Source organism: Equus asinus, chromosome 8, assembly GCF_041296235.1.
Source record: "Equus asinus isolate D_3611 breed Donkey chromosome 8, EquAss-T2T_v2, whole genome shotgun sequence".
NCBI lineage: Eukaryota > Metazoa > Chordata > Mammalia > Perissodactyla > Equidae > Equus > Equus asinus.
In genome coordinates this window covers 44,188,185-44,202,484 of record NC_091797.1, presented here as the reverse complement: position 1 = coordinate 44,202,484, position 14,300 = coordinate 44,188,185, and the positions used below count along the sequence as shown (strand labels likewise).

At 43.0% G+C, this 14,300-nt stretch overlaps 1 protein-coding gene and 2 non-coding genes across 3 annotated transcripts; all 3 read left to right on the top strand.

Moving 5' to 3' along the window:
• The first annotated feature begins 4,290 nt into the window (after positions 1–4,290).
• TRNAR-ACG (transfer RNA arginine (anticodon ACG)) lies at positions 4,291–4,363 on the top strand. The gene has a single exon. It is a non-coding gene; the product is annotated as a tRNA-Arg (tRNA).
• A 547-nt stretch (positions 4,364–4,910) lies between these two features.
• TRNAV-CAC (transfer RNA valine (anticodon CAC)) lies at positions 4,911–4,983 on the top strand. Its single transcript has one exon. It is a non-coding gene; the product is annotated as a tRNA-Val (tRNA).
• Positions 4,984–5,253: 270 nt separating this feature from the next.
• On the top strand, positions 5,254–13,679 carry HMGN4 (high mobility group nucleosomal binding domain 4). The gene is made up of 2 exons (XM_044777061.2): positions 5,254–5,409; positions 11,935–13,679. Exon 2 carries the CDS (start codon positions 12,015–12,017, stop codon positions 12,285–12,287), a length of 273 nt encoding a protein of 90 aa, XP_044632996.1. The 5' UTR covers positions 5,254–5,409; positions 11,935–12,014; the 3' UTR covers positions 12,288–13,679.
• Positions 13,680–14,300: the final 621 nt, after the last annotated feature.

Here is a 14,300-nt window from a genome sequence, read left to right as displayed (position 1 = left end):
TGTGCCAGACACCACCCAAACACAGAAAGGCAACCCTTGAAAAAGGGAACTCAATATTCTGGGGAGCAACCTTGTGAGGATTGGCAAGTGGACTTTACACAAATGCCTAAGACAACCGGGAATTTCAAATACTTGTTAGTATTTGTAGACACTTTTTCAGAATGGAGAGAAGCATTCCCCACCAGAACTGAGAAAGCCACCGAGGTAGCCAAATGTTTGCTGAAAGAGATTGTCCCTAGGTTCGGATTGCCATCTAGCATCCAGAGTGATAACGGACTTGCCTTTGTGGCTGAAGCAACACAACAAGTAAGTAAGGTTCTTGGGATCAAATGGAAGCTGCACGCCTCGTGGAGACCACAATCCACGGGAAAAACGGAAAAGATGAATCACACTCTAAAGAAGACAAGTGCCAAACTCTGTCAAGAAACCCATCTAAAGTGGGACAAAGTGCTACCAATTGCCCTCCTCCGTATCAGAGTGGACCCTAGAAGTGGACTTGGATTAAGCCCCTATGAAATAATATATGGGAGACCCTTCTTAGTTCCATGGGGAAAAGGGGAGGACCCCCATGCAATTACAGAAATTAGATTAAAGCAATATGTACAGCATCTGGGTCAAATATTAACTACTATGCATGAGCTTATCTCCTCCAGGTCTCCTCCCTGTCTTGAAACTTCACTACATCCATTGTACTTTGTACATTGAGACAAAGTACTTCTGAAGGCGTGGAAGGAACAAGGGCCAGAACAACAACTTGAAGAAAAATGGAGAGGGCCCTATGATGTGTTGTTAACCACCCATACATCCCTTAAATTGGCAGGTGTAAAACCGTGGGTCCACCACACTCGAGTAAAGAAATGTCCAGATAATTTCCAGCCACAAACGTCTTCTCCTGCTAAGTGGGAAAGTAAACCGCTGGAGGGTCTTAAGTTGCTCTTTAGAAAACAATCATGAGATGCTTCATGTTGCTAATTCATTTCTATTCCTTGCATTTTCTAGTTGCAGCCTGGCTGGGATATACATTATGTTTAAATTCCTTTTCTGTTATATTTCCCATATTTGCAGGACTGCAACTGGAACACTAACCACCCACAGAAAAAAACTGGCAAAAGCATGTCCAAGCTTTCCATCGCAAGGACCCCCTAGCGTTGCCCCAATACAGCAGGAAGCAGCTAGACGACCACGACGCCCCTTTTCCATAGAAATGGAAAGCAAGAAATGACAGTGGGGAATATGTTACAGGCTCTTAGCATCAGCCCTGATATCAGCTCCCCCACATTGAACCCAGCGTATACGGGGTTAAAACTAAAATCCACCACCCCCTTTCCTGCTTCTCTAGCTCCACTCATATGTAAATACCTGTTTCTTTAAACTTGGATTCCTTGAACTTTACAACTAAATGGGAGTTACAAATTGTTAAAAGCCCAGGTGGCCTGGAGTTGGAGGCACTCTGAAGTCTGGCTAGTCATGTGTCCTTGAGTTTGCCAGGAAAGCTGCTGTCTCAAGAACATCACGGAGCGGAGGCTTCCCAGACCTCAACTCCTCACTCCTGGGGCTCGAACCCGCCTCAAACAGGAAGACGAGACAAGAGACAACCGCGAAGGACGCCCACCTGCCATCCTCCTATCTCACCCTCCCCGCGGCCTTGCTGCAAGCAGCCTCTCAAGGCCAAACCAGGCTGGTGGGAAAACGCCAGCCTGCACAGCTACATGCGCCCCCTCCCCTACCCAAAACCCCCAATAAAAATCCCTACCCATTCCTCATGGGGAGCTAGCAATTTTTGAGGCATGAGCCCTTGCTTTGCTCCCTGTGCCTGGCATAGTAAAAACCTTTCCTCTTCCACTCATGACTCTGTTCTCGTTATTTGGATTGGCGTCAGGTTCAGAGACCGAACTTTCGGTTACATGTTGATAAAATGTCAAATTGAGAGCATTCACAAGAATTTCTATATTGTGGTGGGGGCTTGTGTGAGTATTGTAACTGTTTCCAATTTATTCTATTCTCTGTGAAATGAATCTGTCCTTGGGAATATAATTTGAAGGCTTTAGTGAAACTCTGAAGAATTTATATATTGTTCCCATAGCTGTGAAAGTAATTTCCCAAATGAAATCTGTAATTATGATTGGCTGTCTGGCTTGAAATCTGTTGTCATGGTGATAATGCTGAAATCAACATTTCAGTATTTCTAAATTGCATCAATATTTGAAAGATTTCTCTATCACACAATAAGACAGCCATTGGTACTTCCCTCTGCCCACATACATGATGGGGGCAGGAGGGGGGCAGTGAAAGCCCATGACTTTGCTAGATTTCCTATTTTCAGAAAAGGATTGAAAATCCATGAATTCAACATATAGTTTGATTGAGACTCCATGAAATAAGCATCCATTTCTTTAATATTATAAGATTAGCCATCATATTGTTAGTGTGCTTGGAGCCAATATAATCATAAACAGCACTGTCACACCTGATATAGCTTTGACCAAAATGTGGCAGACATTCAGAAAGACAGCAAAGCAAACAGTATTTGGTTTGGGTTTTTCTTTTGACTGGCAGCTGTCAAAATTTGCACAGAAATTCTGGGAAGTCAAAGGAGTTAAAAAGCTAGAAACAAATCTTGGGAGAAAAATGACACTTAGAGCAATCATTCCAGAAATCTGGGTGTGAATCGCATCTTCTACTCAATATCCACTGTCACCAGCAAGGACCATGGAAAGGCCCCTCACACTGGTTCTGTTTCACACATCTGAAATTGGAGAATGCACAGATCACTCTATCATAGACTGCTGACAATAATGTGAAGAAATGTGGGAGTGGCAGACAGGGCCATTTTCCCTATGCTTAGGAGAGAAACTGGAAGAATAGTGCACTGAGACACAGAGGAGGAGGAGTCCACCACTGTGATGGTTAGTTTTATGTGTCAACTTAGCTAGGCTGTAGTACCCAGTTATTTAATTAAACACTAATCTAGATGTTGCTGTGAAGGTATTGAAATCTCAGGCCCTCCAGGACAGGTTCAATTGACCCCATCTCTTATCAGCAGAGTGATTAAGAATTGTCTTTCAGAAAAAACTCAAAGTCACATAGCCAGAGCATGCATAAAAGAAGAAATCGTGACCTGAAATGACCTCTGAACTAAAGATTCTCCTCCCCCGGGAACCCAAAGACCAGGACATGACCAAAACTTGAAAATCGGACTCATATCAGAAGCAAGGGGTCTCTCATTCAGGAAAATCCGGTGTTAAAATTCCTTCCCCACCCTGTCATAAATGTTTAAAACCTTACCATAACTGCTTGAAGCCCACCAATCAAAACCTGTCCCACCAGCATTTTGATGTGCCAGCCTGTTCTCCCTAACCCCTTAAATTTTGCCCTAAATCCTGAATCAGGGAGACAGATCTGAGGGCACATGCCCCTTGTCTCCCTGCAGATGGATCTCGCGGAATAAAAGCTGATTTCTCTCTCAAAGGCTGATGCCATAATTAATTGGCTTGTTTATGTGCATCGGGCAGAGAATCCCAATTTTGTGAGGTATCAGTATTTTGTTAATGTGGTTAACATCTACAATTACAAATTTTTAACGACCCAAGGAGAACAAGAAAGAATATCAGATCATCCTACCCTACAGCGGCTTCCAATTTCCTACAGAGTAACAGCCAAAGTCCTTACAAGGGCCTGCAAGCCCAGAGGTCAACTCCCCAGGTCTCCTGGCCATCTCTGCTCAGCACTGGCCTCCTCGACATTACTGGAACATCCCAGGCGCACTCCCACCTTCAGGCCTTTGCCCTGGAGATTTCCTCTGTTCCAGATCGCTCTTCTTCCTGATATCCGCATTTCTCTGTCGTTCATCACCTTCCCTGCTGGGCTTTCCTATTCTCTTTCTCCTGTTTTTTTTTTCTTCCATGTGCTTATCACCATTTTACTTACTAAGTGTTTTATTATCGTCTCCCCTACGGCGATGTAAGCTTCCTGAGGGCAGGGATCACATCTGTTTTCTTCAAGGTTGTATTTCCAGTGCCTTAAACAGTAATATTGGTTGAATGAATGGAGAGATAATATTGTGGCACCAGAGATGCCGGGCTCGCCTCCCACCGCCACTTTTCGGTCGGCAGAGGCAGACCGAGAAAGGAGCACAGACATGGGGACGCCTGCAGAAGTGGCTGCCGGGGAGTCCACACGCTGCGAGCCAGGACAACGCAGTTTTCAGGCCCAAGCACAGACCCCACAGGGTGGACCGGTGCTGTCTGGTTTCTACTGAACACAGGTCGGCCAGCAGCCCACCTACGCGCGGGGCCAGTGGCGCAATGGATAACGCGTCTGACTACGGATCAGAAGATTCCAGGTTCGACTCCTGGCTGGCTCGGTATGCGCAGACCCATTTTACTCCTTTTCTCTGCCGACCACTGAAGAATTCAGTGCACTCAGTAAATTTGCAAAGTTTGCCTAGAAGTCTCAGGAGCCAGAGAGCGCCGCTTTTGACCACAGCCGACGTCATCACTCCTTCGTGAAGCAAATTCCGCATCCGGCCATGCGGTGGCGCTAACCAAAGCTTTGCGAGAGAAATATGCCTCGCCAGTGCACTCCGGCTGAAGGAACAGTTTGAAGTAACCTATTAAACAAAAGGGAAGAAATTAAAAACGGGAGATTCAGAATGAGAAATAATAGTGAAAGGTCATTCCTAATGACTAAGTCTCTCTTTTGTTCTCCCCCATCCGCTCATTTCCAGAAGAAATTATTAATAATTTGGCTTTACATGTATATGCTGCAGGGGCTTGGTCTACGCTTCTGTGGTTTGAGGCAGCAGTATACAGACGCATGCGCACATTAAAGATGCATATTTGCACCCACGAAACAGGAGAGGCATGTTTTGTAGGGCGAACAGCTGACCCGGGGAAGCTGGTTCTCGTCCTGTTTCCGTAGTGTAGTGGTTATCACGTTCGCCTCACACGCGAAAAGTCCCCGGTTCGAAACCGGGCGGAAACATGAGTTTTTTTTCCCCCCCATTATGTCCCTTAAAATTTTATTTTTAAAAATTTTCACGCCTTCATAAATACATTCTTCTCTTTTCCTTGTGTTGCTCGCCCAGGGCCGTGGTGCTGAGGCGACGCTGCTCAAGGTGGATCCGGAGCACCGCGGCTTCGGAAGCTGAGACACCTATCGCGAGGGGAGAACCTGGCGCTCCCCCGCTCCGACGCAAGGCGACCCGCCGCCGCAGCCCCGGAAGCGCATCCTCGGCTTCGCTGGCCTTCCTGTTCCCAGCAGCGCCCGGCTCCGGGCGTTTCTTCGCTCTCTCACGGTCCGCGCCCGCCCTGCCCCAGCCGAGGGCACCCGCGCGGCCAGGGCCGCAGCTGGGAGCCCCGCGCCTCTCGGACGGCCGCGCGACTCGGTGACCACCTCGGAGGCCTCAGTGTGAGTCTCCGGAAAATGCGGGTAGTCCCGCCGCCCTCCGTGTACTTGGGACCCTCGTGCAGTCCGGCCTTGGCCGTGATTAGGGACCTCGGCCCCCGACAGCCCCGCCTTGGCTTCCCGTCTCCAGAGTCACTGCAGTCTCTGTCTCTGGGCTCCGAGTGGGAACCTCTGAGAAAGGCGGAATCCGGGAGGTGGGGTCACAGATCGCAGGCCCTTCTAGGATGAGAAGCCCCCAGTGGGAATCCAGGGCTGCAAAAAGGGAGGCGAGGAGGGGATCTGAAAGGATTGGACCAGCAGGGCTGTGGCCTGGAAGAGGTCGTGGCGGGCGGGTGGGGCTGGCCTGGCTTGGGCTCTTTCTTCCTCCCTCCCTCCCCAGTTTACGAGGCCTCACCTTCGGGAAACTCCCACTAAGGGGACGTCGAAGGGCTGAGTCTTCCAACACTTTGGCCTTTTGTTCTACCTGTCAAAAGGAAAAAAAGACCCCGAAGTTAAGAAATAGACCAACTGTGGATTCTGCCTATTGCCTTGTAGCTCGAGAAAAGTCACTGGCAGCACCAGTTTAAAATCAAGCCTTGCGCCCTGGTGTTTGGCCTATAACCTCCATCTGACATATAACCTGCTTCCATGTTAAGTGGATCAATCACACGCTTTTCTGGGACAGCAGTCTCGATATTCCACCTAACATCCTCAGGTAGATCCTTAGGATTTCCTTCTTAGGTGTATTATTATTATTACTATTTTTAAAGGTTAGCCCAGCCTAGTCTCTCAGATCACATTGCTCCAGGTTCCTTCAAATGACTGATATGAATGTGATGTTTTTATGGCCTTAAGAAAAGAAAGAGCAACCCTTACCTAATGAACTGTTTTCTTTTCTTTCTTTTTTTTTTTTTTAAAACAGGCCACTTGTATAGGCATTTGCTTTCCCAGCCCTGTTACTCCTCCATTTTCATACCTTCACTGGAAGAACCATGGTTTTATCATCTTGTAGGTTCCCTTGTTAGCAAGATAATAAGCTTGGGCATGTGCTCAATAGAAATTTGTCTGAGACATTTTTATTTATAGTCCCCTCTATACCACTCAGAAATACAAGTGAGTTAGTGTGGTGCCCTGAAAGGAGACAGGAGTCTTGGGGCCCAGGAGATGACAGGGATTTGTCCTCTCCATCTTTCTCTAATGCCAATGGGCAGGAGTACTCTAGCTGGGAAGCTGAATGTGCCCCAAGCCAACTGCTTGCAGATGAGTGACAGTGTTTGGAAGCCTATGGCTCTCGCCTTCTCTTCAAACCAGGTGCATTCTGCAAGATGCAGCAGCTGCCTACCCTTTTAGACACTCTGCCCTTTCTCACCGTCCTCCACTACCCCTCCCTCACTTAACCCCAAATGGAAGCTCAGGCTGTCTGCCTTGTCTGATATTTCCTTTGGAAGATGGAGAACAAATACGCCCTGGGCAGTGACTGGCACTGTGTGACCTCTTGCTCCTGTAGCACACTGCACCTTGCATATGATCTTTTATTTTATTTTTTTATTATAGCCTTTATTCTCTCTTTCCTAAGCTTGATGTTAGTAACCTTCCAGGTCTTCCCTCCAACCCTGAGGCACTATCTCACCATAAGTAAGCAGAGGGTGGCCTTCTGACTTTGGGGTGGGATTGAGACTAGAACCAAGTTAGAACTATCTGCCAGAAACCCAGTTCAGTAACAGTCAAAGGAGCGAAAGGATGCTGCTAAAATGTGCCTTAGAGGGTGGGGGTGTATTGGATGAGTTTGGATTTGGTTCATGGACACTGGAGATAGACTCACAATGAAAGAGAAAGAAACATGGGAAAAAGATTATGAGAGCTGGGGAAAACCTCAAAATTAATTTAATCCACGGTGTGTCGTAGGTCACTAAGGTTTTTACACTCTTCCCTCCTGTATGAGTCTGCTAGGGCTGCCATAACAGAATACCACAGACTGCATATCTTAAACGACAGAAATTTATTTTCTCACAGTTCTGGAGGCTAGAAGTTCAAGATCAAGGTGTCGGCAGGTTTGCTTTCTTCTGAGGCCTTTCTCCTTGGCTTTCAGGTGGCCACCTTCCTGCTGTGTCCTCACATGATTCTCCCTCAGTTTGTGTTGTCTGTGTCCTAATCTCCTCTTCTTCTAAGGACACAAGAAATATTGAATTAGGATCCACCCATATGACTTCATTTTACTTTAATTATCTCTTTAAAGGCCCTACCTCCAAATACAGTCACAGACTGAGGTACTGGGCATTAGGACTTCAACCTGTGAATCCAGCGGGGGGGGGGACTAAAATTCAGCTTATTTCTGAGGACAGAGATCAATGTATTATGTACATTACTGACACAGTTTGGGGAATTCCCAGAAGTTAACCCCACAGAATATTTTGGCACATCTCCCCATCTACTCAGTATTTGCATATTTCTATTGCAGAAGAGACATTTGGTTTTTATTTCACTGTTTTTTGTAAACTATTTCTGCCAGTTAATTTAACTTCATAGGTCTTTTTCAAATGAAAAATATGCAAGTCTTCATTAGCTGACAACAGCATTTTAAGAAAAGGATGGAGCAGGTATTTCCTCTCCCCTGAGGCTGCTGAAGGAGAGATACCTTTCCACATTCTAAAACAAGCAGTCTGGTTAAATGAAGAGTTAAACTGAGAACTTTCACAAGAATTTCAGTCCAGTTCTTTGCAATAAGAAGAAGAGTGATTCAGAACTTTCGCTAACTTGTTCTCTTCTCTGTTTAATATAATTTTGTCCTTGGAAGTGTTATTTTTAACAAAGGGGAATTGTTAGATTCCTAAAACTTTAAAAATTGTTGCCGTGTCTTGGCAGTATCTGTATCTGTACCTCAGTATCTGTCTTGATAATTTCTTGTCCTGGTGATACCATGGAAAGTCCTATCTCTGTATTCCCAAAAGTTATAAAATTACTTAGAAGATTTATCTGCCAGTTAATAATTTTCTTTCACATGCATGATTTAATATGTGTGATCCTATGACTTCTATATTTTATTAGCTAACAAATTCTTTCTTTTTTTATTCTTAAAATATCTTTTTTTACATTAATAGACTTTACTTTTTAGAGTACTTTTAAATTTATAGAAGAATTGAGCGGAAAGTACAGAGAGTTCCTGTATGCTTCTTCTTCCTCTACTTCCATTTCTTCTATTATTAACAACTTGCATTGTTATGGTACATATGTTAGAATTGCTCAGCCAATATTTACACATTATTATTAACTAAAGTCCGTAGTTTGCATTAGGGTTCACTCTGTATACAGTTCTGTGAGTTTTGCTAAATGCATAATGTCATGTAACCACATATGTATTGCATACATAGAGCATACAGAATAGTTTCATTGCCCTAAGCAATCCCCTATACTCAACCTCAAATAATTTCTTTTACATTAACACCACTGTGTGGTAAGAGCCCCTCCCTCGCCAACCCTCCTTGAGCTTGATGGAAACAAAATGACCTTTTATCCCAACAGCCCTTTTTCATTATTTGTGTATGTGTCTCCTACATTTGTAAGGTCTCTGGAGAGTCAGCCACCTGGTGTCCTGATAAACTTCCTAAAAGTGGGTCTCAAGGAACTAACCCATATTCATAGACTCAGATACAGCATCCAGCTAGTGGCCTGTTTTCCTTGAATTTATCTTTATTGTCACCTGCTGTGTTTCGGCCTTTGACATGTGGCACTCATGGCTCCCTGCTTGGGATGGACTGCAAGGGATCTAACAGGAAGAAGACTGAGTCTAGGAAACAGACTGTGAGCCTTCCCATACTGGGACGTGGGCTAAGAAACACAGTTTTGGAGTGGAATGGAAGGAGAGTGGTATGAAGTATCCATTCTTTAGGGAAGTGTGTCCTAGAGCAAAGGCTCACCTTTCGGTTTCCTTTCTCACTCTCTGGTAACAAAAAGCCCTCTGAGAATATATGCAGAATATTTAGGATGACCTTATCATTTATTGTCCAAATCGGCATACTTTGAGAGGGAAAGGGAGCATTATTACTAATTATACTGGGGCGACAGGTGCCAACCAAGTCATGCTAATGCTAGGCCAAGTGATTTTCATGCCATAACATCTCTCTCAACATTTCTTCCTTCATTGTAAGAACAGCTGTCTTTGCCTCCCTCTTCCTTTCTGGGCACACCATTACCATACCCCAAATTGACCTGTGTGATCTCTGGCATCCTTCTCCTTCATTTTATTTAAAAATTATTTTTCTTTATTATGTCCAACTTTGGATTTTTTTTTTAATTTTGTTGTCTAAGAATTGTTCAAGCATTTCTTTAGTGGTGCATTGGGGAGGGAGGAAAAGGGGACTGCAGTTAGGCCTAAATGCATGTGATGTCCAGGGAAAGATGTCTTCAGGAGCGAGCGGGTCGGGTCTAGCTGGATCAGTAGAACTGCAGTGTGTCTCCCTGACAACAGGGACTTTTTGGCCCATCACTGATTTAGAATACGGTATTTAGAGGCAAGGGGAGAGCACAGTAAGGGAAGAGAAGTGTCCAGCTAATTTCACATTAGCTTTTCAGTGAATCGCTGTTCAACATGAGAATGGAACGGTTTGTTCTCAGTTTAATCCCTGGTCCCAAAGTTGCTTATAAGGTACCAAGGGACATAATGACTGATTCAAGGCACACTCCCACTTTGATTCTTCCTTCTTCTTTTCATTTCTCCCTCTCTTCCACAAGAATGAAGGAAAAGTACAAAATTTCCAGAAATTCTAGTCATAGTGAAAAAATAGGGAGAAAAATGGATAATTTGGTGTTTTAGCACCATTTATAGGTGGTCACTTTTGTTAGCCAAGGAACATAAAAATCAAATCTAAGTTTGCTCAAAGATCATGTTTGTCCACTATATCTAGATGGTGAGGTCTAGCAAAAAAACAACTCTGGAGCAATTTAGAGACAAGATAATAATTTTTTTTTCTTAAAATAAAACATTATGGAGTAGGGCAGGGCATAGGGTTACATAAATCCCCAGGAAATGTTTTCAAAGGTGGAACAGAGTAGCTAGTCTTGGTCTAAAGCTTTAAAAAAGTCATACAGTGCTTGTGAATGCTGGCCATTAGGTCCGGGACCTAATTACCCAAACTCAAAATAAATAACTTTCTCTTCTATGTGGCCCTGAATCTGTGCTTTGTGCTACCCACTTTTTAAAAATAGTTTTTGTTAATTCTTGAGTAGACACATAAAATTTCTCTGTGTAAAATATAGAGAATAATGGTACGCCAGCCATGTGCCTCTCCCTCCGCACCCCCTCTATCCTCAGTTTAAGGAAGAAAATGCCACCCCCACTCCCTTGTCTCTGGACTAACCCTCATGTCCTCTCCAACCACCGTCCCCCTCTCAACCTCCTCTGGGGTGACTGCTGTCCTAATTTTTATATTTAGGCTTTTTTTAGTTTTACTACATGCTTGTGGCCTAAGCATGTCATTTAGTTTTACACTTATAAATGGATCTATACATATTTTGCAACTTGCTTTTTTTGCTCAACATTATGTTCTTGAGATTCATCCATGTTTTTGCCTGTACGTAGCTGTAATCTGTTTATTTCTGCTATTGAATAGTATCCCTTTGCATAGATTTCACCAAAATGTATTTATCTATTTTATTACTGAAGGACACTGGGTGGTTTCCAGTTTCAGTTTTTTGAAATTACAGAGTTTTTCTATAAACATTTTTGTAGGGGGTCTCCTGTGTACACCTCTAAGAATTCCTCTAGCTAAACACCTACAAGTGAAATTGGTTTAGATAATGCCACATTGTTTTCCAAAGTGAACACACTAATTTACACACATAAACACACACCGCAGCAGTGTATAAACGTTTTAATTGTTTCACATCTGCTTAGCCCTTGATATTGTCAGACAATTTAGTTTTCACCAATTTGATGGGTGTGAAATGTTATATTCTGTGACTTTAATATGGATTTCCCATATTACTAATGAGGTTGAGCATATTTTTATGTGCCTATTCACCATTCATGCTTCTTCTAAGAAGTACTTGTTAATGCTTTTGTCCATTGTTTTTAAATTTTTATTTTGTAGGAATTCTTTACATATTCTAGATTCTAATCCTTTGTCAGTTATATGCATTATGAAAATCTTTGCATAGCTTATGACTTTTTACTTTTTTATGCTATCTTCTTGTTTTTTTTAAAGATGGGCACCTGACCTAACAACTGTTGCCAATCTTCTTTTTTTTTTCTCCCCAAATCCTCCCAGTACATACTTGTATATTTTAGTCGTGGGTCCTTCTAGTTGTGGCATGTGGGATGCTGCCTCAGTGTGGCCTCAGCAGTGCCATGTCCACACCCAGGATCCGAACCAGTGAAACCCTGGGCTGCCGAATCGGAGTGCGCAAACTTAACCACTCGGCCATGGGGCTGGACCCTATGCTGTCTTTTTGATATACACAAATTATTGATTTTAATATAGTTAAATTTGAATTTTAATGTAGTTAAATTTGTCATTTCCCTTTATGGTTTATACTTTTTGTGTCTTGTTAAAGAAATCTTTCTAGGAGCAGTGTGAGGAGGACAGACGAGCCCTCTGGACTGGCAAGGCCACCGGCCAAGTACTGCTGCCACCATGCCCAAGAGAAAGGCAAAAGGAGATGCTAAAGGTGACAAAGCAAAGGTGAAGGATGAGCCACAGAGGAGATCAGCACGGTTGTCCGCTAAACCTGCCCCCCCAAAACCAGAGCCCAGGCCTAAAAAGGCCCCTGCAAAGAAGGGAGAGAAGCTGCCCAAAGGGAGAAAGGGGAAAGCAGATAGTGGCAAGGATGGGAACAACCCTGCGAAAAACCGAGATGCCGCCACAGTCCAGTCACAGAAAGCGGAAGGCAGCGGGGATGCCAAGTGAAGTGTGCTATTTTGATAGCTCTGTACTTCTAGTGACTCTGCTGTTTGAAATACTGTTTTTTTTCAAATCAACTTTTATAAAAATGTAGAATTTTGTTTTTCTTTTTAAGTTATATTGTTAGCACACAGGACACTTTGTTGTCTTTTGTGGAAAGGGCAAATACCACTAACAGAGTGTTTCAGAAGCTGGATTAAAATGGAGGAAAATAGTATTTTCTGTCCTCATTTTTGAAGATTATTCTTGGTCCCCGGGAGAGATTCTCTGACATTCACACACGAGTCAGTCACTTTGGCTCAGACGCCTTACAGTGTGTGGAAGCAAAACTTCATGTCTTTGCCTTTCCTGATACCATCAGCATATATTTGACTTTCTGAACCCAAGAGTTATGGTTTCAGAAAACCAGCATCCCTAAAATCAGCTGTGTTGGGTAATAATCCTCAGGCCTTCTGATGAAGACATCGACATGGTGTTGCTCAAAAGAGCCAAGATTCCTGTTTGCAATTTGTGGATCATCCCATTGATAATCCTGGAGTTTGTAGTTTTCTCCAAGTCAGAAATGACCTGTGAAAAGCTCTTACATGCCTCATGTGAAATATCCACCCCTTCTGACAACTTTGCCTGTTCAAAGCAGGAACAGAAGACTTTGTTGACTTTTTGGGGAGGGGTGTTTGGAAGTTGTAAAATGTTATGGATTGTCACCTATGTCCTGCTGGAAATAACTGTTTTTGAAAAGTATCTTATGGAGCTGTATACAAGTTGGCTTGGTGGAAGGGGGGGATCATTTCCTACCCAAAGTCATAAAGATATTCTTTACTGCCTTGTAAAAGTTTTACAGTTTTGCTTTTCATACGTCTTTAGTCTTTAGAACTGGTTTTTGTGAAAAGTATGAGATAGAAGTTCAATATAATATATTTTCCATATAGATAAGTGGTTGTTGCAGCACCATTTTCTGAAAAGTTCATCCTTTCCTCACTGACCTGTAACACTGTCTCTTTCATAAATCAAGTTTGTGTGTTTGTGTGGGTCTCTTGATGGTTTCTGTTCTGACTCACTGGTCAATTTGTCTAACCTGTGGCAGTACTATACAATCCTGAGTATGACAACTTTAGAAAAAGGTCTTGATATCTCAGGACAAATCCCACCTCCACCTCCAACATCATCACCAAATTTTTCTTCCTTGAGAGTATCTTGGCTATTTTTAGCCATTTGCTTTTCCATACAATTTCTAGAATTAGATTGAGAAGTTCTAAATCAAACAAAAAAAATGTTGGAATTTTTATTAGATTTATGGATTAATTACAGTGTTGAATCTTCCAATCCATGAACATGGTATAGCATTTATTTAGGCTTTTTAAATGTCTTTCAATAAAGTTTTATAATTTTCTCCATAAATGTCTTCTTTTGTTAATATTTCCTGGGGACTTTATACCTTTTGATGCTCTTTTATGTGGTATATTTTAGTTACTACATTTTCTGGTTTTAGCTAAAGTTGATTTTTGTATCCAGCAACCTTGCTAAACTCTCAATTCTTATATGTCTGTATACTTCTTTGGGTTTTCTGCCTAGATAACCATATATTCTGTGTATGCAAACAATTTTTTTTCCTCACAGTCCTTATGTGTCCTTTTCCTTTTTCTAAAGTGAGGCATTGTCCAAGTGCTGAGGGTACAGCAGTGAACAAAACAGTCTCTGTTTTCACAAAGCTTATCTTCTAGTTGGGGGGAGGGTAGAAAACACACAAGTTTATGTGACAAGGGGCCTTAAGTAAACAAGTGTAAGTGAGTGCTATTTAAATAGGGTAGTTAAGAAAGTCCTCTCTGATGAGATTTGAGCAGAACACTTAATGAAGTAAAAGAAAAAGAGATGTGAATATGAGAGGAAAGCATTCCAGCAAAGGGAATAGCAAATGCAAAGAGATGAGGTGAAAATGTGTTTGGCACTCAGAGGAAGAATGAGCAGATGTGGCTGAATTGGAGTGAAGGTAAGTAAGAGTGATAGCTGATAGCTCCAGGC